General features: G+C 48.8%; 2 protein-coding genes across 7 annotated transcripts; both read right to left on the bottom strand.

Moving 5' to 3' along the window:
• Positions 1–204: 204 nt before the first annotated feature.
• On the bottom strand, positions 205–21,874 carry ELOVL1 (ELOVL fatty acid elongase 1). 5 transcript variants are annotated; one of them, XM_034962976.3, is made up of 9 exons: positions 4,707–4,832; positions 3,073–3,216; positions 2,364–2,423; positions 1,986–2,176; positions 1,728–1,808; positions 1,538–1,594; positions 1,342–1,447; positions 1,124–1,260; positions 205–939 (listed from the first exon to the last, which is right to left on the bottom strand). In XM_034962976.3, the coding sequence occupies exons 3-9, from the start codon at positions 2,407–2,409 to the stop codon at positions 718–720; spliced, it is 840 nt and encodes a 279-aa protein (XP_034818867.1). In that variant the 5' UTR covers positions 2,410–2,423; positions 3,073–3,216; positions 4,707–4,832; the 3' UTR covers positions 205–717. The 5 variants fall into 5 exon arrangements, with proteins under 5 accessions (XP_034818867.1, XP_008963595.1, XP_034818859.1 ...); XM_008965347.7 differs by lacking the exons at positions 3,073–3,216; positions 4,707–4,832 and adding an exon at positions 21,838–21,874; XM_034962968.3 differs by lacking the exon at positions 3,073–3,216 and having other exon boundaries at positions 4,707–4,858.
• On the bottom strand, positions 20,710–26,636 carry MED8 (mediator complex subunit 8). 2 transcript variants are annotated; one of them, XM_063608262.1, is made up of 8 exons: positions 26,551–26,636; positions 25,102–25,220; positions 24,295–24,439; positions 23,650–23,790; positions 23,381–23,462; positions 22,770–23,018; positions 21,838–21,898; positions 20,710–20,767 (listed from the first exon to the last, which is right to left on the bottom strand). In XM_063608262.1, the coding sequence occupies exons 1-8, from the start codon at positions 26,554–26,556 to the stop codon at positions 20,761–20,763; spliced, it is 810 nt and encodes a 269-aa protein (XP_063464332.1). In that variant the 5' UTR covers positions 26,557–26,636; the 3' UTR covers positions 20,710–20,760. The 2 variants fall into 2 exon arrangements, with proteins under 2 accessions (XP_063464332.1, XP_008963597.1); XM_008965349.5 differs by having other exon boundaries at positions 20,710–21,898.

The following is a 26,636-nucleotide window of genomic DNA, read 5'->3' as shown; positions in this document are numbered from 1 at the left end:
TTTTAAATCTGTTTCAGCTAATGCCTTTCTTCTTTCATGACCTATGTCCCAGCAGCCTTCCTAGGGGCTCTACTCTACTGGGATCAGAGAGCTAGATATGTCCTGTGGGAGCCTGGACCATCCATCCCTCTTGTTTGTGGACAGGGCTAAGCGTGTTGTGTTCCCCCACCTCCTCTGTTCACATATGTATACACACAGCCTCCGTGGTTTCCTCTGTCACTTTTAATTAAGACACAAGTGAGTAAGCAGCCTCCACAGGCTGTATTCCCAGGCCCCCACCCACCCTGACCTTTGGCCCAGAAGCTACTGCTTCAGTGTGTGGGGTGCAGGAGTGAGACTGGGTCCACAGTGACATTATTGCTGACCTCTTCTGTGTGAGGAAAAAGGCCACGAGACCCTTTGTGGGGCCAGCCCTGAGTGCTCCTCTCCCAAGTTTAAGGCAGGGAGGGGGAAATAACTGTACAGCCCTTTTAGCCCCCAGCTCTGGAGTGGCAGACAGCAATGAGGCCACATCCCTGGAGCTGCCCGGGGGAAGTGGGTGAGGAACCAAAGCCGTGGTCCCTGTAGAGCAGCTGTGGGGAGGGGAGGGCCAGTCCCCTGCTCAGTCCTGACCACATAAGCCTTGGTCACAGGTGTAGGTGGAGAGGGCACTGAAGGACACTGCCCTAAGGTGCAGTCCTGAGGCACTTAGGTGGGCGCCTATCTAGGCCATGCTTCTCAGTTGGCCTTGACCTTGGCAATACCTGGAGCTCCATTTTGCTGAAGTGCACGGGGCAGCCGCTTGCCCTTGGTATAAGAGTGATACCAGAAGTTGGAGAACAGCACGAAGAAGATGGTGCCATACATCCAGATGAGGTGAATAATGACTGGGTACTGGTAGTTACAGCTGGACATAAAGTAGTACTGGGAGATGTGCAGTGAGACCAGGACAAACTGGATCTAGGATAGAGAAAGACCAGGGTCAGAGGGAATAGAGAGGACTAGAGGGGAAGAGGGGGTAGAGAAAGAGACAAACGTTGAGTAGGGAGAGATGGGGTCAAAGGTGAGACAGACTGGATAAAGGCAGGATCCAGGCTAGGAATGTGGGGGGATGGTTATAGGTAAGTCAGGCCAAGCCCCTCACCAGCTGAATGGCTGTCATGTGCTTTTTCCACCAAAGGTAGGGTTGTGCCACAGGGCCAAAGGCAGATAATCCGTAGTACAGGTACATTATGACATGCACGGAAGAGTTTATCATGGCATGGAAAGAGCCCATTCCTCCTGTGAGTGGACAATAAGACAGGGTCAGCAGAGTCCAGCCTCTGGTGCCCACCCTTTCCCATAGTGGCCTTCACCACTCACCCGGGGCAATCTTTACCCCCCACCACCAGCTCCAGGGAAGCACAGAGTGATGGAAGACATGTAGGAAGGTCACCTGCCCGTCTTTCTTTCGGAGAATAAAGATCACCTGAGAGAAGAGTGAGGGAAGGGGATTCAGAACCTGGGCTTCTCCACCTCATTCTCCCCTCAAGTTCTCACATCTCATATAACTACTCACTGTGTCCATCAGCTCAATGAACTTGGAGAAGAGGAAGAGCCAGGCCACCCGAACCATCTGCAAGAAGTTGGGATAGCCTTAGGACCTCATACACTATTCTAAGAGCCTCCCTAAACTGGGCCTTGAGCACAGGCCCCAAACTGGTCATATCTACCAGGTTGCTTATGACCTAGCCCCAGCCCCTACTTACCCTAAGTGCCTCAGGGCTGTTGGAATAGTCCACAGGGTCACAGCGCCAGGTATAGGTGCTCAGCCAGCCCGACATCAGGAACTAGGAAGGGATGTGGATTAGACCACCAGAGTTCTCCCTTCCCAGCCATCCCTCCCCTTCGCTAGCTGAGGACATGGATCTGAACCTCTCTGGAAAGGAGAAATGCCATGCTCTGGCTCTATGGCCTGCTCCTTATCCTGCTGACAGAAATTAAAGCCCGGCATCCCAGGGGCCCACCTCATAGACAATGTAGAGGGAGAGTGCCACCAGTGAGAAGTTGTAGACAATCATGAAGCCACGGAGCTGGAAGGGCTTCCGATTAGCCATGATGCGAGGCCCAAGTGAGAGAACGAAGTACACGTAGGTCAGGAGAATGGAGGTCATTAGCAAGGGGGACCCCATCAGAGGGTAGCCCTGGATCCGGGGATCTATGAATAAGGGTCAAAGGAATCAGGAAGAGTCACAGGGTTCGAAGGGTCTTCATTTGAAGGGTCTACAGACATGAGGTCAGGTCACAGGATCAAGGGGTTCATAGGAACTCTCCATTAGAAGACAGCCCTAGATCCAGGGATCCCGGGAAAGAAGGAAGGAAAGGGCTGGTGGATAGCGTCTTACCTGCGTGCTTCATCACCTCTTGGTACAAGTTCACAACAGCCTCCATCCTGGCTAAGGACTCTGGGGAGGTACAGAGGGCGGATGTCAGACAGAGCCCACTGCACACCCCCATCCCACAGAGATAAGACACAGAACCAGACAAGACACCTGCAATGCCTCATTGCAGAAAGGACAGAACAGTGAAAGGAAGGAATTACTGGGAACTAGGGGGAGGAGGCAGTTTGGTTGAGGCATCTGCTCCCCACACATCCTGCCTGCCTGGGAAGAGCTGTTCCACCCTTCCTCTCCACACCTTACTCTCCTCTCCTCTCCTCTCCACAGTTTTACTTCCTGGCCTCCCTTCCTCTCTTCCTCCACAAGATAACTCTCAATTCTAGGTCTCTTACTGGAGAATCTTACCTTCTCACCAACAGGGAGCTCTTGAACTCCGTCTCCCTTCCTCACCCGAGTCCCTCACCTCCCCAGCCCTGGGTCTTTCTTCTCTCCAGGGATTCTCCCCTTCAATCTCTCCTCTCCTGCCCTCTCCTCTTCCCATCCCTCTGGACCCTTCCTGAACTCTCTTCTCCCCAGGGTCCCTCCTGTCTCTGCCAGGACTCTCACCTCTCTGGGCCCTTCTGTCCCTCCAGAACCTTATCCTGGGATTCCTCCTTGCCTGTGCTGGGACACTTATGTCCCTACGATTCTCCTCTGCCTTTCCCGGGACTCTCACCTCCAGCCTCTCCTCTCCAGCGCTCTCCTCTCTCCTCTCGCAGAGCCCTTCCTCTCCTGGAGCCTGGCTCTTTGAGACTCCTGCCCCGGCGGCTCCACCTGTCTGACTAGATCTGGCAGCAGCCCCGCCCTCTGCCCGCCCCTGCTGTACTGTGCAGGGGGTGGAGGGTGGGTCCGGGCCACAGGTCAGTGCCTGGGGGAGCAGGACCCACCAGGATTGGGAAAGCCAAGTAAAGCCCCAGACTCGCCACCCACCCACCCACGTGGGACCAGCCTGATGAGCTAAGGTCCTAGATTCTGAGCCAGAAACCTCCTCTGACCCCAGCCCCAGCCCCAGCCCTGGCCCAAAGCACTGCTGAAAATCCACACCCAGCATCCTCTCCTAAGCCGGCCATAACTGCTCAGTTTGTCCTACTTCAGAATGGGTACAATCACTCTTCCCTTCCTGGGAAGGGCAGGGAAGCCAGTGGCATGTGAAGGGGTTGGGGAGTGGGGGAGGTCGCAGGAATCTTCCCCTCCCTCAGGGAGGGGCCCCGTTGGGCTAGGCCCCCTCCCCCTCAGGGCCTGAAGGAACGTCGGGGGAAGGCTCCCAGGGACACAAAAGCCTCTGGCCAGACCCAGGAGAGCATGGTACTGACAGTCCCTGAGGGACAAGGCATTCTTGGAACAGAGCAGGGCCCCAGACTCCCTGCTTCCAGAGAAGCACCTCTGCAGATGCCAAGTGAAGAGGCGCACCTCTGACACCTCCCTGCCCCGCACACCCCTCACCTCCAGGAGGCCCGGCTTCTTTAGGCCCACCGTGGTCAGGCCCCAAGCCTGCGGTCCACACCCACCTCTCACCTAGCTCTCCACCCCCAACAGCGAAGGTGCCACGCCGAGGGCTGGCACACGTCTCCTGCCTGACACACCATGCAACACCTCCGTGGGCTGACACGCATGGCTCCCGGCCCTCACGCAGCTCGGCCACCGCCCAGGCAAACGCACGGGCTCACCCGCGGGGCCACTCACACACGTGTGCGCGCTGCCTGGCCACGCTCGGATCCCCTCCTTACTTGCTCCCCCACCATCGGGCTTGCTGGCCGCCCATCGCCGGCAGGGCCCAGGCCGGGGCGAGGGCGCCAACACAGGTTCCTCCCTGACACATGGGAGCCAGCCAGCCTGTTATCTCTCAGCCACCAGCCCCCAATATCAACCCACACACCCGGCAGGCCAGGAGGGACCAAGGCTCCTGGGAGGACCTCTCCCCAAGCTGCAGGAAAATCTGGGTGTGTCCCTCGTCGGGGAACTCAGCCCGTCCCTTCCTTCCTTTAAGATGGATGGAAGGGAAAAGGAGCCTGGCAAAGTTAGGGTAGCGGGGGGAGGGAGGGGAGGAGGGAGAGAGGTAAATGCAGGGGTGGTGGAGGAAGGCCCGGGTGTAGGCAAATGGGGGCCAGAGACGGGGGTGTGGGGGAGGGAGGGTGCTGGCGAGGCCCGGCCCCAGGGAGCTGGGACCTCCCACCCACTGGCCCCGGGAACACCCTCGCCCACAGCCTGGGCAGGGCAGGGCAGGGCTGGGCCGGGCTGGGCCGGGCTGGGCCGGGCTGGCCAGGCAGGGGGCGCCGGCACGTGGAGAGTCCGTGGAAGGTCCAGACTCACCCGTAGGGGCCAGGCGGGCAACGGCGGAGCGCTCGGAGGGAGCAGGGCCAGAGAGAAGTCCCCGGGGCCAACCTGCCTGCCTGCCACTTCCTCATCTGCTGGGCCGACTTTCTGTCACCAGAGGGGGAGGGGCGGGCCGCGCGGGGGGCGCCCGCTGATTGGGCGGCCGGCAGGGCCGGAGGCCGGCAGCGCAGGCTCGGCCGGGGCGGGGGCAGGGGCGTGCCGCCGGGTCCCAGCAGGAAGCGCCGCGGCCCGGGCTTCCCACCCCTTCCCTCGCCGCCCGGGCCCGCCCTGGCCAGTTGCAGCGGTCTGGCCACCTCAGGAGCACGCTGTCTCTTCCCGACGTGCAGCCCGGGGCCCGGCCCTGTCCCCGGGTGACTGCTCCCCGGCAGGACTGCACATCTGTGGCGGCAGGCCCAGCTCAGGGCTCGGGGGAGGGTTCGGCCTTGCCCTCAAAGAGCTCCCTCTCCTGCAGGGTGAGCGCAGAGCGGCGGGCGAGACCACACTGCGTGTGCTGAGGGCGCACTGGTCTTAGCGGGAGGGAAGCCTCACGAGCCTGTACACTTGGAGGAGCCCTAAGCGTTAGGATCTGCTGCGAGGGCTGCCTGGAACGGAGGTGAGAGGATACAAGTGGCCCGGGGCAAGCATAGTGAATCACTGGCTAATCTGGCCTTCGAGGTAGTGAAAGGAAAAAAGGGAAATGAAGCTGACTGTGGCTGAATGTAGTAGGTCTTGAAGGCCAAATGGGGCGATCTGATTTTTATTCTAGAAGCAGAGGAGAAACAGTAAAGATTTCTTAGGAGACTATATTCAAGCTTGTATCATTAGTTCATCAGACGTTTATGGACCACCCACCGTCCCTGCACTCACGGGGCTTGCAGTCTATCTGGCTGAATCACTTTGGCAGCCAGTGTGAGGAGGGCACAGAAAGGAGACCAGGTGAGAAAGCCAGCCTGACCAAAGAAGATGTAGCAACTGATGGGATTGGAGGAGGCGGACAATGTCGAGCTTTCCTCCAGACAGCTGGACTGGCTCTCTATATATTTATTTATCTCTTCTACACCTCTGTCCCCCACCTCCACACTCACTAACTGGACTCAACTAGTGGGGGCAAAGGACGGACTAGATTTTAGTGAAATGGAATTTCTACCTCCAGCGGCCCCTGGAACAGTAGCACACAACGATCTAACAACTGCTTGTACGATTGGATGGTGTAAGTGCGGACAGAATTAGGGAATTTGGGCTACTCTGGGCACACTGCTTATGGGGCAGCCCTGCTCCGCAAGGAAAATAAACACATTTTTTTTAAAAAAGGCCGGGCGCGGTGGCTCACGCCTGTAATCCCAGCACTTTGGGAGGCCAAGGCGGGCGGATCACGAGGTCAGGAGATCGAGACCATCCTGGCTAACACGGTGAAACCCCGTCTCTACTAAAAATACAAAAAATTAGCCGGGCGTGGTGGCGGGCGTCTGTAGTCCCAGCTACTCGGGAGGCTGAGACAGAATGGCGTGAACCCGGGAGGCAGAGCTTGCAGTGAGCCGAGATCGCGCCACTGCACTCCAGCCTGAGCAATAGAGCGAGACTCTGTCTCAAAAAAAAAAAAAAAAAAAGGCCGGGTGCGTTGGTTCACGCCTGTAATCCCAGCACTTTGGGAGGCTGAGGCGGGCAGATCACCTGAGGTCAGGAGTTTGAGACCAGCCTGGCCAACATGGTGAAACCCCGTCTCTACTGAAAATACAAAAATTAGCCAGGCATGGTGGCGCAAGCCTGTAATCCCAGCTACTCGGGAGGCTGAGGCAGAAGAATTGCTTGAACCTGGGAGGTGGAGGTTGCAGTGAGCCGAGATCGAGCCACTGCACTCCAGCCTGGAGTGCAGGGCAAGACTCCGTCTCAAAAAAAAAAAAAAAAAAAAAGGGAATTCGGAGACCAGCCTGGGCAACACAGTGAAACCCCATCTCTACTAAAATACATTTAAAAAAAAAATTAGCTGGGCATGGTGGTGTGCACCTGTTGTCCCAGCTACTCGGGAGGCTGAGGCAGGAGAATTGCTTGAACCTGGGAGGCAGAGGGTGCAGTAAGCCGAGATCATGCCACTGCACTCCAGCCTGGGCAACAGAGCAAGACTCGTCTCCAGAAAAAAAAAAAAAAAAAAAAAAAGATGTTCATAAATGGTAGGATAGGCTGGGGATGGAGGCTCACACCTGTAATCCTAGCACTTTGTAAGGCTGAGGCAGGCAGATCACTTGAGCTCACAAGTTCGAGCCTGGGCAACACCGTGAGACCCCGGCTCTACAAAAAAATACAAAAAATTAGCTGGGCATGGTGATGCATGCCTATAGTCCCAGCTACTCTGGAGGCTGAGGTGGGAGGATGACTTGAGCCCAGGAAGTGGAGGTTGCAGTAAGCCAAGACTGCGCCACTGCACTCCAGTCTGAGTGATAGAAACCTTGTCTCTAAATAAATAAATAAATAACTCCACAAATGGTGGGATATAGCTATGTGAAAGTTTAGTCCTAGAGTTTAGGTAAGAGGTCTGAGCCAAAGTACAGATATGACCCAGCCTATTAGTATCCATCCTTGAAAGGAAATGGCAGAATTCACTGTTTAAAAGGCTCCAACACTAAGGTCCTAACTGATCTGGTCCCTGCCTTGTCCTCTCATTCTACCTGTGACACTCTCCTGGGCCCCACCTAGTGCTTTAACCATTCCCCGAGGATGTCAGCATCTTTCATACCCCCCTCAACCCTCAAACCTTGCCCCCTGGCTCAGCACAAGGAACAGTCAGGTCTCCTAGGCAGTAAATCACTCCCTCCTCTTGCTCCCACAATTGTAATTATATGCTTATCTGCATCGCAAAACTATAAGCTCCTCTCAGCATGGGCCATGTTTTGTCATCTCTGTATCTCCAGCATCTGGCCCGTTATCTGGTACTCAGTTGGCCCTCTACCTTTGTTGAATGAATGTTAGTGTGAATGGGATGACGTGGGAAAGGAAGAGAGGCCAAGGGAACCAGAGTCAAGTGGAGAGGACAATAAGAATTAGAAAGCCTTTCCAATTCCCTTGGGAACAGTATCACTGAGTCCATAAATATTTATTGAAAGCCTGTGTTCCAGGTATACTCTAATGACTTCAGGTTCACACCTGACTCCAAAGCCATGAGTTTAAATGTTCCAATTAGTACCGTGTGACCTTATGTAAGTTGCTGAACCTCTATAAAATTGGAGCAATAAGAGTACCTATCTCATAGGATTGCTGTAAAGACTGAAAGAGATAACACATGTAAAGTGTTTAGCACTGTTTCTGTCTCAACATTTAATAGACAAGGTGGGAAAGTGCCCAAAGTATCAGGAAGGTACATACTTATATGTAGATTCATGAGCATTCTTTTAATAATCTTTCCTAAACAGTTACTGTGTGCAAACCGCTATTGTGAGAGCACTATTGAGAGATTTTGGATTAAATGTCCATCATAAGAGTGCACTAGAGACAAAGCAGACTACTATAGATGATGAAACTGTCCCAGAGGCCAAACACAGCAGTGATAGGAAACTTCAACTGTGTTTTTATTTACCTGGACCACATTTGTAAATGACCATGGCAGGCCCTCAATAAATGCTGACTGACTACATGAATGAACATGCTCAAAGACAGTTGTTCAGCTCTTGTCCCAGGTTCTATCATACCCCTCTCCCCCTTCCTGAGTTTCTTTTGTTCAGTTTGGCAAACAGTGAATGGATGTTTGCCAAATATTTGAGGATGCTCAAATATCTGATATAGACCACTTAGCCCCAAATCCTACCAAATGGCATCTTCATGGCCCTGGGGTTCCTGCAAAACACTCAGTCTGATGGAAAAGACAGACATATAGATGAGCAATTATATATGTGGTGAGTGTTCCCATAGAGATAAACCCAGAGGGTTATGAAAGCACTGGGGTGCGGGGGCACCTTAACTCAGTATGGAGGCTAATTCTTAAAGGTGATGCAAAAATGACACTTAATTGAGCATTAAAGGTCACTTTCTAGGCCGCGTAAGGTGGCTCATGCCTGTAATCCCAGCACTTTAGGAGGCTGAGGTCGGTGGATCACCTGAGGTCAGGAGTTCGAGACCAGACTGGCCAACATGGTGAAACCCTGTCTCTACTAAAAAATACACAAAAATTAGCCAGGCCTGGTGGCAGGCGCCTGAAATTCCAGCTACTCAGGAGGCTGAGGCAGGAGAACCACTTGAAGGCAGGAGGCGGAGGTTGCAGTGAGCTGAGGTTGTGCCACTGCACTCCAGCCTGGGCGACAAGAGCGAGACTATCTCAAAAAAAAAAAAAAGGAAAAAAAGGACACTTTCTAGGAAGCAGGGAAAGGCATTCTAAGTGGAGCGAAGCATGTATGTGAAGGCATAGAAGCAAGAGATGTGGCGGGTTTGGGAACGCTAAGTAGTTTGGTATGACTCCAGTTCAGAGGGCATATGGGAGGGCAAGAAAGGTAGGCATGAGTCAGTTTATGAAGAGCCTTGTATGCCACAGCAAGAAGACTGGATTTTATTCTGTATATGTTTTTCAGCCCTGGCTGCAACTAGAATCAACTGGGGATCTTTTAAAATATCAGTGCCTGGCTCTCACCTCCAGATTGATGCTAGATGGTTGTTCTTAATGGGAAGAGGCCGAAGCATGTTTATATGCTGTATGGAGAGAGACAATGGGATCCAGCATACACATGAAGAGAGTAGCCTCTGGCTAAGGAGAACGGAAATAGAGTAAGTTCGTCAGTGGAATGGGAGGAAATTGAGGGAGTTTTGTCTAAAGGAGTCTATTTTTTCCTTCAGTCAGATGTTAGGTATTTGCTGAACACGGGGGATGGGTAGGTGATGGGATAAAGAATTGTAGGGAAGTGGTACACTCTGGAGTAACTGATGATGGAATGCTGGGAAAGCTTAGTGAACAGCTAAGTGGAAGGCCCCACTGGGTGGGAGACCATAAGGAGTGTACCAGTTTAGAAGGCTGTGATGTTTTCCGCAGAGCTAAGTGAGTGGGAGTCAGGAGAGCAGAAATAGGACCATTTGGGATCTGCAGGGAAGCGAGATGGAAGGCCTTGCTTGGGAGAGGGTTCAGTGAAGGCTGAGTAGATGAAACTAAACCAAGGGTACACTGATAAACTGGATAAACTGAAGAGGTCAAGGAACTCATAGGTTTGATAAGGATGAAGGCCAGGTGTAGTGGGGAAAGAAAACCCAGTCCAACAACTAAAATTCCATCCATTTCATGGAGCCTTCCTGACTAATGGGAAATGAGGTGGCAACTTCCCCCAGGTCCCACCCTGTCTGACTCACTCCTCACTCACTGCTCTTCAAAGGGCCCGTCTCCATCCTCTTTCTCAAGAAGATAAACCATGGATGTTGTTTCTCTAAAAGTTCAGCCTGGAAACCACTGTCTGTATGAACTCAATTCCCATGATTTTTTGAGGCTTTATATGTTTCAGCACAAATATTAAATGGAGGTAGGATAGAGAAGCAGAAATGGCAATGAGGAAAAAAATGGAAAAAGGTATGCCTGCATGTTCATGAGTGAGTCAGCAGAAGAGTGGAGGGAAAAGACAATAAGACACGGGGTATCAGCTATGAATAGGAACCGAAGGTCCAGATTGAAGGGCAACAGAACTGGCAAGTGGAGATGGAAGCAGCCTCCTGGGGGCTATGTCAAGCTTCTCCATTCTCCATCCTGTAAAGGACAAAGGACACTTCCTACACAGTACCCACACAGAAGAACTGATGGGAGGGTTAGCCTGTGAGGACGAGAGTGAAGATGAGGGCAAAGGGCTTGCCAGTTAATAATTCTGCATGTCCCTGGGCCCCAGCCAGCTAGCTGGTATCCTCTTCCAAAGCAGGCTGGGACCTTGGCTGAAGGAACCAGGGCTGGAAAGACATCGGGCTGGCAGAGGGGAGAGACTGCATGCAAACATTCTTTGTATCTTCTGGAATTTGAGAGTTGGCCTGGAACCCTGAAAGTCAAGGCCAATGTCTGATCCATCAGTGGGTAACCAGTGCCTACATACTATGGGTATCATTCACTGTTCATTGAACTGAACAAAAGAAACTTAGGAACGGGGAAAGGGATGTGATAGAACCTGCAGGAAAAGCTCCGGAGAGAAAGAAGGAGAGGCTTTTTGTTAGGGGGCAAACCAGGGGATGCTATCAAGATGGAGGAAAGGGAGTTAGCAAGATCCAGAAGACACGTGAGAAGGACCAAGAGGGGAATGAGAAGCTTATTATTCTATTAGTACTTTTTCTGGCAAGGATGAAGCCAGCTGCATTCCCTATGTTCGAATGTTTCCATCCTGTAAGGTAAGTTCTATGATCACCTCTTAATAGATAAAAAAAAACTGGAATCAGAGGTTGAAGGCTTTGCTCAAGGTCGCAGACTGGGTAAGGTGAAAGCAACACAGGTGTTTCAGGCTGAGGAAAAAGCACAGACAAAGGAATGGATATAGGAAAACACAGGACAGGTAGAGAATTGCAAGGGATTCCGTTTGGCTAAAGCAACAGTCCCCAACCTTTTTGGCACCAGGGACCAGTTTCGTTTTGTGGAAGACAATTTTTCCAAGGATGAGGGCTTGTGGTGATGTGGGGGGCAAGGGGCAGGGGGATGGTTTCAGGAGGAAACTGTTCCACCTCAGATCATCAGGCATTCATTAGATTCTCATAAGGAGTGCACAGCCTAGATCCCTTGCGTGCACAGTTCACAATAGGGTTCCCACTCCTATGAGAATCTAATGCTGCTGCTGACCTGTCAGAAGGCGGAGCTCAGGCATTAATGCTTGCTGACTTGCCCACCACTCATCTTCTGCTGTGCGGCCTGGTTCCTAACAGGTCACAGACCAGTACTGGTTCATGGCCCAGGGGTTGGGGACCCTTGGGCTAAAGGATATGGCTAACGAAAGGCCTTCATGTGATAGAAGGTTAATGAGTGGCCCCAGATCATGAAATGTTTTGAATTTTAAAAAATGAGTTTACTTTATATTGAGGTGTCTCTGAAGATTTTTTTTTTTTTTTTTTTTTTTTTTTGCGACAGAGTCTCACTCTGTCGCCCAGGCTGGAGTGCAGTGGTGCGATCTTGGCTCACTGCAAGCTCCGCCTCCTGGGTTCACACCATTCTGCCTCAGCCTCCCGAGTAGCTGGGACTACAGGTGCTCGCCACCACACCCGGCTAATTTTTTGTATTTTCAGTAGAGACAGGGTTTCACTGTGTTAGCCAGGATGGTCTCGATCTCCTGACCTTGTGATCCGCCCGCCTCGACCTCCCAAAGTGTTGGGATTACAGGCGTGAGCCACCACGCCCGGCCCGTCTCTGAAGATTTTAAGTGGCAGGCTGATATGATCCCCACTGTATTTTAAAAAGACAAACTTGGGGACGGGCATAGTGGTTCACACTTGTAATCCCAACAATTTGGGAGGCAAAGGTGGGTGGATCAATTGAGGTCAGGAGTTAGAGACCAGCCTGGACCAACATGGTGAAACCCAATCTCTACTAAAAATACAAAATTAGGTGGGTGTGGTGGCGTGTGCCTGTAGTCCCAGCTACTTGGAAAGCTGAGGCAGGAGAATCGCTTGAACCTGGGAGGTGGAGGTTGCAGTGAACCAAGATCACACCACTGCACTCCAGCCTGGGCGACAGAGCAAGACTGCCTCAGAAGAAAGAAAGAAAAAAAGACAAACTTGGCAACAGCAAGGTATATTATCAAGAGGAAAGCAGAAGAAGGCAGGGATATCAGCTGGGAGCCAGCTCAGAGGTCTGGGTGTGACATAACAAAGGCCTGACCTAGAAGAATGGCAGTGAGAAGGAAGAAAAGGGGATACAACAGAAAGAGGACCCAGAACTGACAGCAGATGTCCAGATGGATAACTCAGGTGGGGCAGGATGAAGAAAATGAATGCAGTTTGGGAACATCCTGAGTTTGAGGTGAGATGGCCCATTCAACAAGCAATCTAAAACACAATACTGTGCATTCAGGAGAAAGGACAGAGCTTGAGAAAAAAATCTGAGGATTCTCTATACAGAGGTGAAACCACACAAAGTGGACTGGAGTGTGGTAGCTCTAGTTTTGGCTGTATTCAGAAACTTTCCCATCCCCTGCTTTCATTTCCTTTGAGAAATTCCCTACCCCATTGGCTCATTAATGCTGGTATTCTCCCCTACTTCCTCCCAGTCCAAGCTCCTAATGGCACATAATCCAAGCAAAACCAGAGCTCTCCCATGAGATGAGTTCTAATAATGTAGAGTGGAGAAATGCAGAGACAGAGTCCAGACAACATTTGAGCCTCTGAGCCCACCTAGAGGCATCCACATAACCCAAATACAGCTGGTTCTCCTTTTTTTTTTTTTTTTTTGATTAAGCCAGTTTAATTGTAATTTTGATTAGGCTAGTTTAATTGTAATGTCTTGCAATCAAAACAGTCTACTAGACCATCATATAAAAATGAGATTGCTCAGGAGAAAGTAAAAGAGACTAACAGTTACCACTTGAGTGTTGACTATTTGCCTGAAGGGCCTTTTTAAGAAGCTTGGACTTTATCTGGTAGAAAATTAAGAGCTACCTAAAGATTTAAATTTAACTTTAAATATGTTTTGTTGAAGGTGCTCTTTGAAGTTGGTACTATAATCCCATTCTATAGAGCTGGAAACTGAGGTTCTTGTAAGTGAAGTAACTTTCTAAGGCCACACAATGGATAAGTGTTCAAACCAGGATATGAACTTGAAAATAAATAAACTGCAATAGAACTATGGGTGCTAGAATGGAAGTGTATACAGGGCACAGGAGAGGTACAGTTTAAGAATGGTCAAGTGTACAGGGGAGGAAGTAGTAAAGACTTTACAGGAGTAGGTGACATGTGAACTGGAAGGATGAATTGTTTATCAGGTGAATAAGGGGTTTGGAGCAGGAAAGAGAGAGGGTATTCTGCGTAGGGCAGAGCATGTATAAGCCATGGAGGTATGAGGCAACACCTGACTCCCAGCTATTTCCTTATGGCTACAGCTGAGAGCACTTATGGCAAAGTGGCAAGAGTCGTAGAGTATGCCATGACAAAACAAAGTCTGAAGGACTGGTGGTCAGTGTGGCGGGAAGAGAGGCAAGCATGGCACCAAAGAGCTCCGGTTTTGATCTCCAGTGAATTACACACAGCCACCCACGAAGAACTGAGCCCGAACTAGCAAGCACAGACAAGCGAGGCAAGAATTCATCACAACTGCACAGAGAAAGCTATGAGTGGTGAAGGGCCTCCTTTAGGGACTGACTGTAGAAAAACTATGGAACTGAGTGGTTAGCTAGTCTAGACAGGGAAGAGATACAGTTCAGGAGGCATGAAAAAGAACATTTCAGGTGAGAGGTCTTATCATTTGGCCTCAAAAGGACACAATTTCTTAATGAAAGAATGTAGGCAACAACTAGGTGGGAGAAATACAATTCACAAAACTAGATTTGAAATTGACTTATCATGTCAGGTAATCCAATGTAAAAATGCTCCAGTACCTACTCCGCACGTTACTAGGGAGATACCATGGGGGACGAAATATGCACAAAAAGCGTCTCCTGAGGCTAAGCTCCTGAGACATGAGCACAGGGGAGCTGCAGAGGGAAGGAGAGGTTATGACCTCTTAGAGGAATTGGTCAATCGTTTTTTCAAGCAACAATCACTGAGAGCAGAGAGTTCCAGATGTTACCCTATGAACAGATAATATGTATTGTGCTTCTACTGTTGTCAGCATTATCCTAAGCACTTTATATATATTAACCCATTTAAACCTCACAGCAACCCTATGAAATAGCCATTATTATCGACCCCAGGAATAAGGAGGCAAAGGCATAGAGAAGTGAACTAACTTGCCCAAGGCCACACAGCTGGTAAGTAGCACAGCTAGGATTTGAACTGGGGCAGTCTGGCACAAAAACCTGCTTTTTAAATCAAAATGTTATTTTATACTACTTCTCCAAAGACAAATCATAATAGTAATAATAGTAGCACTACCATTTATAGTGTTTATGATATGGGCTAGATGCTATAGTATGCCAGGCACACACATTATCTTGCCTAAGATCACTCAGCTCTCAGGTGGAAGAGCTGGATTCAAAGTTCAGGATGCTTGAATCTGGGAGACAATAAAGTGCACCAGGAGCTAGAATAAGTTTGTACAAGGTACAAATGTGGAGCATAAAAGAGGAGATAATTAATCTTACCTGGTGGGAGTGGTATTGAGTTGTGGGTTACTGGAAAACTTCACAACTTCACACGGGGCGACTTTTTTTTTCCTTTTTTTTTTTTTTTTGAGACAAGGTCTGGCTCTGTTGCCCAGGCTGGAGTGCGGCGGCACAACCACAGCTCACTGCAGCCTTGACCTCCCAGGCCCAAGCAATCCTCTCACCTCAGCCTCCCGAATGGCTGGGACCACAGGTGTGTGCCACCACACTTGGCTAATTTTTTAGTAGAGACAGGGTCTTCCTGTGCTGTCCAGGCTGGTCTCGAACTCCTGGGCTCATGCAGTCCTCACGCCTCAGCCTCCCAAAGTACTGGGATGACAGGCGTGAACCACTGCACCGGCAAGAGTGGGGTGACTTGTGAGCTGATTTTTGAAAGATGATTGGGTATTCATCAGACAGAATGATAGGGCAGTGTTCCATGCAGAGGGAACAGTGGGAATAAAGGAATGGAGGTTTGAAAGAGCTGTCACATTCAGGAAACTGCAAGCAATGTTGATGGCTTGGGAATTGAGTGGGTGGCATGACAATAAGAAGGAGGCAGGGGGCTGCATCACACAGAATCTTACTTGCCTTTCCAGAAAATCTGAGCTATTTTTTAAGTTTTTCCAATGAAGTAAATGTAATGGCCAAAAAGAGTAAATAAATATCCCTAGGGAATCTGGTGGCTTAGTCTGAAGCTGTTCAAACTAGTAGGAATTCTTTGAAGACTATTTTTTCTTAATAATGCATGCATGCTGGCTGGGTGTGGTGGCTCATGCCTGTAATCCCAGCACGTTGGGAGGCTGAGGCAGGAGGATCACTTGAGCTCAGGAGTTTGAGACCAGCTTGGGCAGTGTGGCAAAAGCAATCTCTACCAAAAATTAAAAAATTAGCCTGGTATGGTGGCGCACGCCTGTAGTCACAGCCACTTGGGGGCTGAGGTGGGAGGATCACTTGAGCTGGGAGATGGAGGTTGCAGTGAGCCAAGATCGCACCACTGCACTCTAACCTGTATGACACAGTGAGACCGTGTCTCAAAATAAAATAATAATGCATGCTAAATGTGTGTTCTCTGTTTTAAATTACTCTTAAGTAAAATGAACATTCCAGGATGATTTTACCTTGTAATTTTCAGTATGCCTGGCACACCCACCCCTACCAACCCACCCACCAGGTATGTTGTCCATATGCCCCCATCTCTACCAAAAACACAAAAATTAGCCAGGTATGGTAGCGCGTGTCTGTAGTCCCAGCTACTTGGGAGGCTGAAGTGGGAGGATCGCTTGAGCCTGAGAGGCGGAGGTTGCAGTGAGCCAAGATCGCGCCACTGCACTCTAGCCTGGGTAACAGTGAGACAGACCATGTCTCAAAATAATAAAATAACAATACATGTTAAATGTGTATTCTGTTTTAAATTACCCTTAAAATGAACATTCCAGGAAGATTTTATCTTGTGATTTTCAGTATGTCTGGCACACCCACCCTACATGGGGAGTAAACTATCAAAAGGCTTTTAATCAAAGGAATAATGTGATCAGATCTGCAGTTCAGAAAGACCTATCTGGCAGCCTTTTGGAAGACAAGTTAAAGTGGCAGGACTGGAGATAAAGGATTTTAATCAGGGGAGTAATGTGATCAGATCTGCAGTTTAGAAAGACCTATCTGTAGCCTTTTGGAAGACGATTTAGAGTGGGCATGGCTAGAGATATGGAGTCTGAACAATACTTTTAGTAAGAGAGGCCTAGAGCCTAAACTGTAGGACAGGGTGGATGGACACTGGGGAGACAGAATTGGTAGGATTTAGTATCTGATTAGGTATGAGGGGGTTGGGGACCCAGAGGGAGAATAGTTTAGAATGGTTTCCATATTCCTGGCTTAGAAGAGAAACAGGTGTGTAGGCTAGAATAACTGGATTTGGACATTCAACCAGCTGTGGATCATACAGGTAGAGATATCCATCAGGAATCTGCAGCTCAGCAAAGAGGTCTGAGCTGAAAATAAAACTCGCTTAAATTATGCACATAAAAGTGGTGGTCACAGAAAGCAGGTAGAATAAGAAGAAAAGGGGGTTAAGGACAAGTCCTAGAGAATAACATTTAAGAAGCAGGCAGAAGTATAAAAGTCCAAAAGCTGCAGAGAAGGAATGGCCAGAGAGGAGGATGAACAAGGAGAGCATGTGCCATAGAAGCCATGGGGGAGAAAGAGACTAAAGGAAATGGTCAGCATTAAATGCTGCAGATACATTACTATGAGGATTGAAAAAACTCTGGATTTAGCCATTAGGTCAACAGTGATCTCTGAGTTTCTGAGGAATGGTGGAAGTAGAAGCCCAAACACAGGGGTTGAAAAGTGAATGGGAGGTAAAAGAAACAGTGATTCTAAGCACTTTGTTTCAAGAGCATGGCTGCGAGTGAGTCAGTGAGAGGGGATGTAGGGTTAAGAAGGATCTTTTAACATGGAAGAGACACTAAAATGGCACTATCTAAGGCCATGAAATGTAGCCCAGAGAAATTGGCAAAAAGAATGAAGGATAGACTGGGTGTGGTGGCTCACACCTGTAATCCCAGCACTTTGGGAGGCTGAGGTGGGAGGATCGCTTGAGCTCAGGAGTTTGAGACCAGCCAGGGCAACACAGAGACCCTGTCTCCATTAAAAATAATAATAATTTAAAAATTAGCTGGGCATGGTGGCACATGCCTGTGGTCCCAGCTACTTGGGAGGCTGAGAGGTGGGAGGATCACTTGAGCCTAGAGGACCACCTGAGTTGCAGGATCACAGTGAGAGGTGATTGTGCCACTGCACTCAAGCCTGGATGACAGAGTGAGACCCTGTCTCAAAAAAAAAAAAAAAAATGAACAAAGGATATCTACGTAGGGAATGTGGGCAAGAAAAGATGAAGAATCAAAATGACCACAAACTAGGGAAATTAGGGTGAGAATTAGGGAAAGCAGTGGAATGGCAGAGAAAACATAGGAAGACGAGCATCCCAAGGCACTTATATTTGATTCAGTAGGAAAGGTTATCTTCATGTGGAAGAAGTATAATTTATTGCCTATACTGGAGGAGTCTCTTTGGTACATGTATCTTGCCCAAGGAGAGAGAGATGTGTGAGGGGGAGGGCGACTTCTAACACACAAGGTATGTCAGAACTTGTAACTTGTGATAACTTTGTGGTAACTTACCATCTCTTTGATGAATCTTCACTTAGAGAAAGATGTTTTAGAAAACAGTTTCAAGGTTGTGGTCTACAAGGGTGTTGGTATGTTAAGGTGTAGGTGACAGCAAGGGAACTTCACGAACAGTTTATAGGAGTTTGAGGGACTTGGGGGCTTATCTAGGAAAATTTTGGCCTATTTATGTAACAGTCATGCACCAAGGAAAACAAAACAAAACAAAATGCCTGGGGATAAATGGGTTTGAAAATCATTGCCACAGACTTTAGACCTAAAAAGGATCACTGGGATCACCAAGTGAGAAAACTGAGGCTTAGGGAAGTGAGATGCCTTGTCCACGATGTACTTAGGGAAGCTGCCATGTCCAAATGGCATGTGACTCATTGAGAGACCACAACAGGAACCCAAGAGCTGCCTCAGTGACACATGGAGCTCAAAAAAAAAAGAGAAGTTAAAGGGAAGAAGAAAGGAACTTTGTCTTGTGGGACAAAACACATGCTGAAGTGATGGGGCACCATGGTCCCATCAGATGCGTTGGAGTTTGCCTTCTGTTCCAATCATAAAGCCCCATCTGCACAGTGGCAAGCCCTTTCCAAGGGTTAGTCCCCATGTGTTTGAGGTTTCCAGGCAAGAGCCACATCGAGCCTCCATAAGCAGGCACTGTGAACCCTCAAGACTGAACAGAAAAGGACCACATCCCCTGTTCCTACTCCTGGCCCAATGCTAAACTTCAGTAGGCTATTCCCCTAATTCTGGAGCAGACAGGAAAGGCAGATGGAAGAGAATGTACACTCCTTCGTAGTTCATCTGGACAGTAATCAGGAGCTGACCCAGGGTGGGCGTTTGGAAGGACTCAGCCTCCGTCCTGCCTGGTGCTGGGATCAGCTTACACAGCTCCTGTGTCCACAGGGCACAGAGAATACATTGTCCATAAGGAGGATTATTCTGTACAAGAAGCTCAGACAAAGGGAGAGGTTGTTTCCAGCTGCCTGGGGGAGGTGAGAGGGGGGTGGGAAAAGGGACCAGCCTTGCACTGGGGCATTCCTGCAGAGTTCAGCTTCTTCTCTGTGGCAGCACAACAGGAGGTGGGCAATTACACCCCCTCCAGCTCAATCCTAATGCTGGGACCCATTATGGAGTTCTAAGGAGCACTTGGCTACAACCTATCTATCTTGGCTGTTTTCCAAAAAACGACAGGGTTGAATGAGGTACACCAGCTAAGTAGGGCAGCAATAAACACCAGAAGGGGAACAGAATGGGGTGACTGGCACAATGAGCAAAAGAGAGGTTCAGCAATGACTGAATCCCAGGCTCAGGGCAGAGCTGGAGAGGGAGAGATCCTAGGCAATGGGCCTTATGCTGACATTGATTGGATAAGCTTCCGCCTTCAGCAGGATGAACTCTGTCCTGTAGTAAGCTCTTGACGTTTCACAGCTGCTGCTTCTTTCTCCATCCTAGACACAAACCTAGGAGACAATGGCCTAATCTCTTTCTCCAGGGGACCCAAGAATAGGAGAAAGCACGATCTCCAAGCAAAACAGGACGGTCAAAAACAGAGGAATGTTACCAGAGAAGGCCAATAGTCACCTTTTGCAAATCCTAAATCTGAGCCAGTAAATAGGTCATGTCCCCTTCTTCAAAGGAAAACTGTATATGTATTCCCTCCTGAGGGAATGAGTATGTTAGGGGTGGGAGATACATACTCTCTATTGAGGCATTTACTAGGCTGTATGGACCCCAAAGTGGGAGACACTACTGAGATTTGTGTACTCCAGATGATTTGAGGATGGGGGATAAAAACGACAGCATGTGCTCCTACGGTGATGAATGTAGAGGAGTCCCTCTAGAGGAAGGAGTGTTTGCTTAGGGGAACAAGATGTAGGTGACATCCTGCATATGTTCCTGTTGGGGCAAGAGGATATTTCCATTCTTGGATGACAAGGAATCCATTTTAATAGTATGGTGGGGATGAAGTCAGTATTTGCCTGGGACACAAAAAAACTTGGGGTTGGTGCCATTCAATAGGAGGGAATCTTTTGGTGGAGTAAAGGACAATAGTCACCAAAAGATGCTCCAGGAATTTCAGAGAAGCACAGCTCAAACTCTACCCAATATGCCAGTTAATACCGACATTTCCAGTGGGAAGGGAAGAGGTGAGAAGATAACACCTGAGTGGGCTGATGAGCCGCAACAGTTTAAGTGGGGGAAAGGTCTGGCATTGCCTTAGAGCTGGTGACCAGACTCCCCTACTGCTATGTATTGTGGTCAGTGAGCTTTGTGGATACCATTCCTCACCTTGATGGAATGTTAACAGATGTGACATCTGGGACCACTTTTCCAGTCCTTTGCTGCCACAGCCTGGCAGAACTTTGTTTGGCACTGAACAAATGCCAAAGTACCAGTGTGTGACAGAACAGAAAAAAGGCAGCTGGAAGGTATGAGCAGGAGGGAAGTTTCAGGATTTTTAGATCAAAGCTAATTAAAGATACGGAAACTTTTTTATGGAGAACAAATTAGAACTGCCTTGCAGCACTCTTGAAACTGCCCCTCTGATCCCTATGTAGTGCTCTCATAAATTACTGTCAGACAACCCTGAGCCAGTGAACATCAATTTAAATAACTTTATTCAGAGGAATCCTTTGGTCCACTTCTGCTGACTCAACCCCTGCCCATGCCAACAAAGGAGTATAAGAAAGGCAGGTTAGCCTGAATGTCTAAATTCAATTTGTTCAACTTTATAAAAGCAGGCAAAGCTACTGGGGGTTGCCCCCTCCCACCATCATTCTGGTCTACCATTTGGGCCACAGGCTTAGGGAAATGAAGGAAAGTCGTTTCCTTTGAAGGAAATCCTGGCCAAAGTCGAGAAAGTGGGCACCATTATGAGGTCAACTAAACCCTGATGGCAGTGTGAAGTGCAATTCCCTTCTCCCTCCAAAATAAGAAACATGAGTCCAGGGGAAGGGGCTTTTTCATGTACTAAGGAAAAACCCTTTCCCACATAGTCCTGCCTGGCAGAGCCACTTCCTGAGAAAGCCTCGTGTGTATAAGGTGGGGTAAAGGATAGGGGACTTTATGACTATTTGCCAGGTAAAAGCCAAGTTGGCTCCTTAGAGGATGGAAAGGAGAGCAGGCCCAAGCTTCACCAGGGCTGCAGGTGGGCATTTTTTTTTCCTTCCTGGCCCAGAAGCTTCTTCACCTTGCGCCTTAGAGGGATAGCCAGAATGAAACCCAGGCAGGAGGGCCTGCAAAAACAGTGTGCCTCTAAGAACACAGAGGTTGCTACAGTTTCTGGCAGCACAAAATAAGCATAGCCTTATTTGATCTTGTGTCCATCAGCTCACCATTGACGTGAGGCAGTATCAGATTAGGGTAAGTTCTGGATCAAGGACTGTGGAGGGTGGTGGGGAGAAGGATCTGTAGAAACTATCATTTATTGAATACCCATTATTTCATATACTGTACTAAGTGCTTTACATTCATTTCCTCATTTTAATCCTCACAACAACCCTATGAGGTAGGTATTATCACCATTTACAAATGAGAAACAGGCTCAGAAAAATTAGGTCACTTGTCCAAGGTCACACAGCTAGTCAGTGGTGGAAGTGGGATTTGTCTGCTGCTGAAAGCCCATGTTCTTTTTATTGTACCCATCTAGGTGAGCCTTGAGCAAAAGGTAATTTCACTGCCCAACTCTGCAAAGAGCACCAGGGAGTCGAGGTTGCCAGCCACACTCACCGCTGGTAGGGATGCATGGAAGCCGACTTGATGTTGGTTTTTATTCCACTTGGCATTTTCCCTGAAAGGAACATTAAAAAAGTCATCTTAAGCAAGGTAAGACTTTCATGACAAATCAGAAATGTGGTATCTCAGGTTCCCTCTGTCACTTCCTTTATCATCTCAGAACCTCTGTGGCATCTGACCCTGTTTGACAGAGGTCAGAAGTATGATTCTTCACCCAGCTGTCTCCCTGAAGGTGTCCAGGAGGAAAGAAGTGACATGGGAGAATAGTCTGTTCATCCACTCCTAGAACAGATAGCTAAACCTGTGTGACTCCCATTTAACGTCACAGGTAAAAGAGTACTATGTTCTCTCATTGTTTTTCTTTTTTTATATCATAATAAGTGCAGAATCTCTCTTTAATTGTCCCTTTTCCTAGACAGCTTGGAGGAAATAACTCTTCTAGCTGCCTGCATCTAGACTGTTCTAAAAATGAGTAGGAGAGAAGGCAGGAAGCCAAGAGCAAGAGAGGCAGGATACAGAGAAAAGAATACATGTAGGACTGGAAAACTGGCCTGCGTGTCAATTCCTGATGCACCTACCAAATGGTCTTAAGATCTGACTGCTGATTTCTCTACCTAACAAGAGACACTGACAACATATCTAATACCAGAATAAATGGGATAGAAGGATAGTTGACACAGAGATGTGAGATGCGGATGAGAAACTGGAGCAGTTTCTGTTACTCAAAGTTCTTCCTCACTCTCTGGTGCCTGTTGCAGAGTCTCAGATGAGATTTTTTTACTTCTGAAAATTATTTCCTGGGTCACAGTGAAAAGGAGAAATAGAGAAAACCTCTAGGTCTAGAGATGCTGGAGGCCCAGATAATCTAGCTTATTCCCTCCCACTCCTGCTCAAAGTCAGCTTCATTTCAACCCCTGCCACCTTACCTGGTTGACCTGCCTGAGCCATTTGTACCCCACTGAGCATTGGCTGCTGCTGGCTTGGAGCTCCTGCCATCTGCACCTGCTGTAATCCTGAGGTTCCTGCAAGGATCGTCCCAGCTCCTGGCTGGCCTGCCTGGCCAGGACCACTGCTGCCTGAAGGTCTCCAATTAGATAGTCCTTTCCCAAAGGCAACAGCTGCCACCAAGGCATTAGTGTCTGTAGGGTTAAAGGTCTGCTTGTTCGGCCGGAGACCTGAAGAAAAAGTAATGGGGATCCTGAAGTATGCTTCTGATGCAGGACTGAACGTGGCAGCTGGAAGACCAGTATGAGTGCCAGGGTTTGGAGTTCTGAATTCAGCAACATCTAGACTCCCTCACAGCCCAGAAAAAGAGCCAGAGGACCCCCAAGCCTATCTCAGAATTCTCTCTTCTTACTTTGCCCATTTCCTCCACTGCTTCAGTGCTGGCCTTAAATACAAAAGGCTAACAGAACGGGTACAAACCCCAAGGCAGTTCACCCTTGTGTCCTAACTTCACTACTTCCAAAACAACCATTCCCATTCCAGTGATCTTATATACCTCTCCTTCTCTGTTTAGCCACCAGTCCCATCATACCTCCACTCTCTGATTCTCGCTCCTCTTTGCTGATTTTCTCCAGAAGGTTTGAACACATTTTATTCAAGCTCTGGATCTGCTTCTGTAACACACAAATTTGTGCAGAGATTAGGGTAACTAGGAAACGATATGGAGAAATTTATTCCTTGGGTTCTGCCAGAAGCAACTTAGGCGCAACCAACTATGTATCCCTACTAGACAGGAATGGTAATGCCTAGCTTCTCATGATGGGATGGGGATGGGGCAGCAAGGCAGTGACTCAGTCCAACCTGGGCTGCATCTGCACCAATGCGGGCAGCATCTGTCGTCAGTTGCTTCTCCTGTTCTTCCACTTCAGGGTCAGGCTTGGTTCTCAGATGGTCAGGGACTACCTCATGGCTGAAAACAGGCACCCGTCCTTCAGTCTGCCGCTGTAACACACAGATTTTATTGATCCTACTCTGTACTCCAAGAAGATTCTATCTGGCCTGACATAAAGTCCCATCCACAGGCAAACAGTGCATTTTCAAGGAAAATACAACCTGAGACATAATATCTAGTTTGCTAGGACACACTCTCCTTTACTCCATCCTTCATTTTTTGTGTCTTCTCACATCCCTATCTCTACCAGACCTAGGGGCAAATTAAACTATCACTGTCTGCCACGCTTCAAAGACTGGAATAGACAAAGTCACAAAAGGGCAAACTTTGTGGCTTGAGACAGATGTTGGAGAAGAAAGGTATCAGCCTTGGTGACATACCCCTCAGGTTATTACAGCACTATTTGGGAGTGGCTCTCCCGCCTTCAGAAGAACAAAAAGCAAGGCCTCCAAAATTATTTCTAGGCTCTCAGCTAATAACTTAATTTCCCTAAATACTAAAGAAGCCTAAAAAACCCCTTAATTTCCCAAGTTGTATTCTTTTTCTCCTCTTACCATGAGATCTTCATCTCGGTCTGGAGACAACACCAGAGGAATGATGACCTGGTTACGGAACAGCGGTGTTTTTTCATGCTTCAAGACCTTGTTCAGAGTGTTCAGCTGTCCAGAAAGCAAGGCAAAGTTGTCCAGGACAGATGGCCTGGTGGTGGTAACAAGGTGTCAGAATGTTGTACCCCTTCCCTGGGTGGTTCTTAGTAAAATAGTCCTAGTTCCTTCAGGCTAGGAACACTTGGATTCACCTCCAAAAGTCTCATAGCCCTATGACTAGCCTAAGTGGGAACAGACTAACAGGGATGACAGGGCTATGAAAGAGGGACATAGTTTCAGTTTATGAACCAGACTTAGAAAAAACCCAGTTCATTGTTTGAATGGGGTGAGGAACAGTGGCAAAATAGGAACCAGGGCTACACTGTTATAACTAAAACTTCAGAAACCGGGTAAAAGCCTCCTTTCCAGCCTGGAAATAAGATCCACACTTCAGAGTAGGTTGGCTCTAAAAGACTCAGCCACATCTGTGGCAAGAGATCCAGCACGAATAGAGCTGTAGTGGGAGGACCTCCTCACCAGAGAAGTCAAAGGGTAAGAATTGAAAGCTAGAAAGAACTTGGGTTAGGAAACTGAGCATTTCTCTACTTCCTTGCCATGGAATCCACTTGCTAAATGTTAGGAAACCCAGCTCTTTCCAAATCAAAAGATGTTTGCAAACTGATAAATGGTTACATCATCAGAAATGTCCTATTCATCAGGAGGCTAGGCCCCCCCACCCATAAGCCCTTCCTAGCTTGCCCTGGTAACTCTTACCAGGTCAGCCGGCCATACTCGTTCTCCAACTTGCAAATGAAACTCCCCAGAGAGTTCTTCAGATCAGCCACTTGACTCAGCAGTGCATCTAATGATGCCTCAAGCTGCTTCTCCTCTCTCTGCACCAATAGGAACAGGTTGGTTACCCAGATAAACGAGTATGACACATAGAAAGGAGGGCTGAAAAGCCAAGGAGATGGTGTGCAACACCAGTCAGGTAACACAGGATCTCATTGGCATAGGATAGCCAGGTTGTTTTCTATCTTTGGTATTTGGGTTATAGACAGCATCAACCCTGAGACCTTCCAACCTGTTTGCCTGACCCCAAGTCCTTCCACCAACTGATTCCTTTTCCCCATCACCTCCTAACCTATGCCTGGTTTTTCTCTGTGTTAGGTACACCCTACACTCCCTCACTGAGACATTTTCGACAGACCTAATGCCGGGAGATCATTCTCTCATGTGCACCTCTGTAGCACATGCACTCCAGCTTCCTCCATCCTAGCATCTGTGAGCCTGGCTGTCTTGTCAGTCTCTGGGAAATCTGCCTACTCATGAAGACTTCTCTGAATACCAGTCCTGCTCTCCCCTTTCCTTCCCCCCACCAACGACTCCAGCTTTCCATCTGCTCTCATCATTTTGTTTCAACCTTCTCCTTGCTGAATTAATATGCACTCATCTATCTCTGTGTCAATATTCCCGTGCCTCTTTCACAAGCTCAGTCAACCCATTAACATTTATTGAGACTACCAGCTGCAAGAAACTAAGTGACAAATGAAAAACAAAAACCACACATGCTTCTAAGCACTGGACAAACAAATTAAAATGCTGGGGGTCTGCAAAGCATTTCCTTCCCATCGGTGGTCTCCTGTTTTACTCCATTTCTTCACCCTTAACAACTATAGGGCACAGGCTGGGAAGAGTGATGCAAAACTGTCTTGCAAACCTGCCTGACAGGAACTTGATCCCGGGTTCCACCATGGCCTCTGATTATAAGCTGCTTAGCTTTCGGCCACCGCGGCCCACAATTCCCTCACTGCTTGGGCTTCTTTCCAATTAGATCCCCTGCTATATCGGCAACCAACAGCCTCCATCCAGCAGCTTAGGACAGGGCCTGAGCCAACCCACCACCTTCTTGAGCCGTCTTCCTTGGACTGCATCTCAGCCTCCCCGTATTACAACCTAATCCTTTCCCACGCCAAGCAAATAGGTGCTGCCTCCTCCCTCCGGATTTAGCCCGACTGTCTCCTGTCAGGCAAGCTCCACCCCCACCTCTCATCGCCGCCGCTCCCGCTCCAATTAGCCTCGCCCCCCAGCCCACATTCCCTTATCAGCCGTGGGTTCTGCCCTCTCTTCTCAGTCCCAACTCTTCATTCTCCTTAGCCAGCCCACTCTCGGTCCCTGTACCCGAAGCCTGCCAGCCGCTAGTACGCCCAACGCAACTCTCACCTGCATTGCGGCCACCGAGGCAGCTGCCACGATTTCACTTCCGGTTTTCCAGTCAGCAAACGCCTACGAGAAGGCTTCGTCCACCA

Source organism: Pan paniscus, chromosome 1 (genome assembly GCF_029289425.2).
Source record: "Pan paniscus chromosome 1, NHGRI_mPanPan1-v2.0_pri, whole genome shotgun sequence".
Classification (NCBI taxonomy): Eukaryota; Metazoa; Chordata; class Mammalia; order Primates; family Hominidae; genus Pan; species Pan paniscus.
Note: the sequence above shows the minus strand (reverse complement) of the source record. Positions and strands in the feature narration are given on the sequence as shown.

Bases quoted from the DNA above. Each gene is read 5' to 3' on its own strand.
- ELOVL1 (XM_008965347.7), bottom strand. From the start codon at position 2,409: ATGGAGGCTGTTGTGAACTTGTACCAAGAGGTGATGAAGCACGCAG. The intron at 1,595-1,727 runs GTAAGTAGGGGC...AACTTCTTGCAG, and splicing joins ACAGCCCTGAGGCACTTAGG to ATGGTTCGGGTGGCCTGGCT. The intron at 940-1,123 runs GTGAGGGGCTTG...TCTCTATCCTAG, and splicing joins ACATGACAGCCATTCAGCTG to ATCCAGTTTGTCCTGGTCTC.
- MED8 (XM_063608262.1), bottom strand. The intron at 24,440-25,101 runs GTAAGAGTTACC...TACCACCACCAG, and splicing joins GAGTATGGCCGGCTGACCTG to GCCATCTGTCCTGGACAACT. The intron at 23,019-23,380 runs GTATGATGGGAC...CTTTTTCTTCAG, and splicing joins GCGAGAATCAGAGAGTGGAG to GTCTCCGGCCGAACAAGCAG.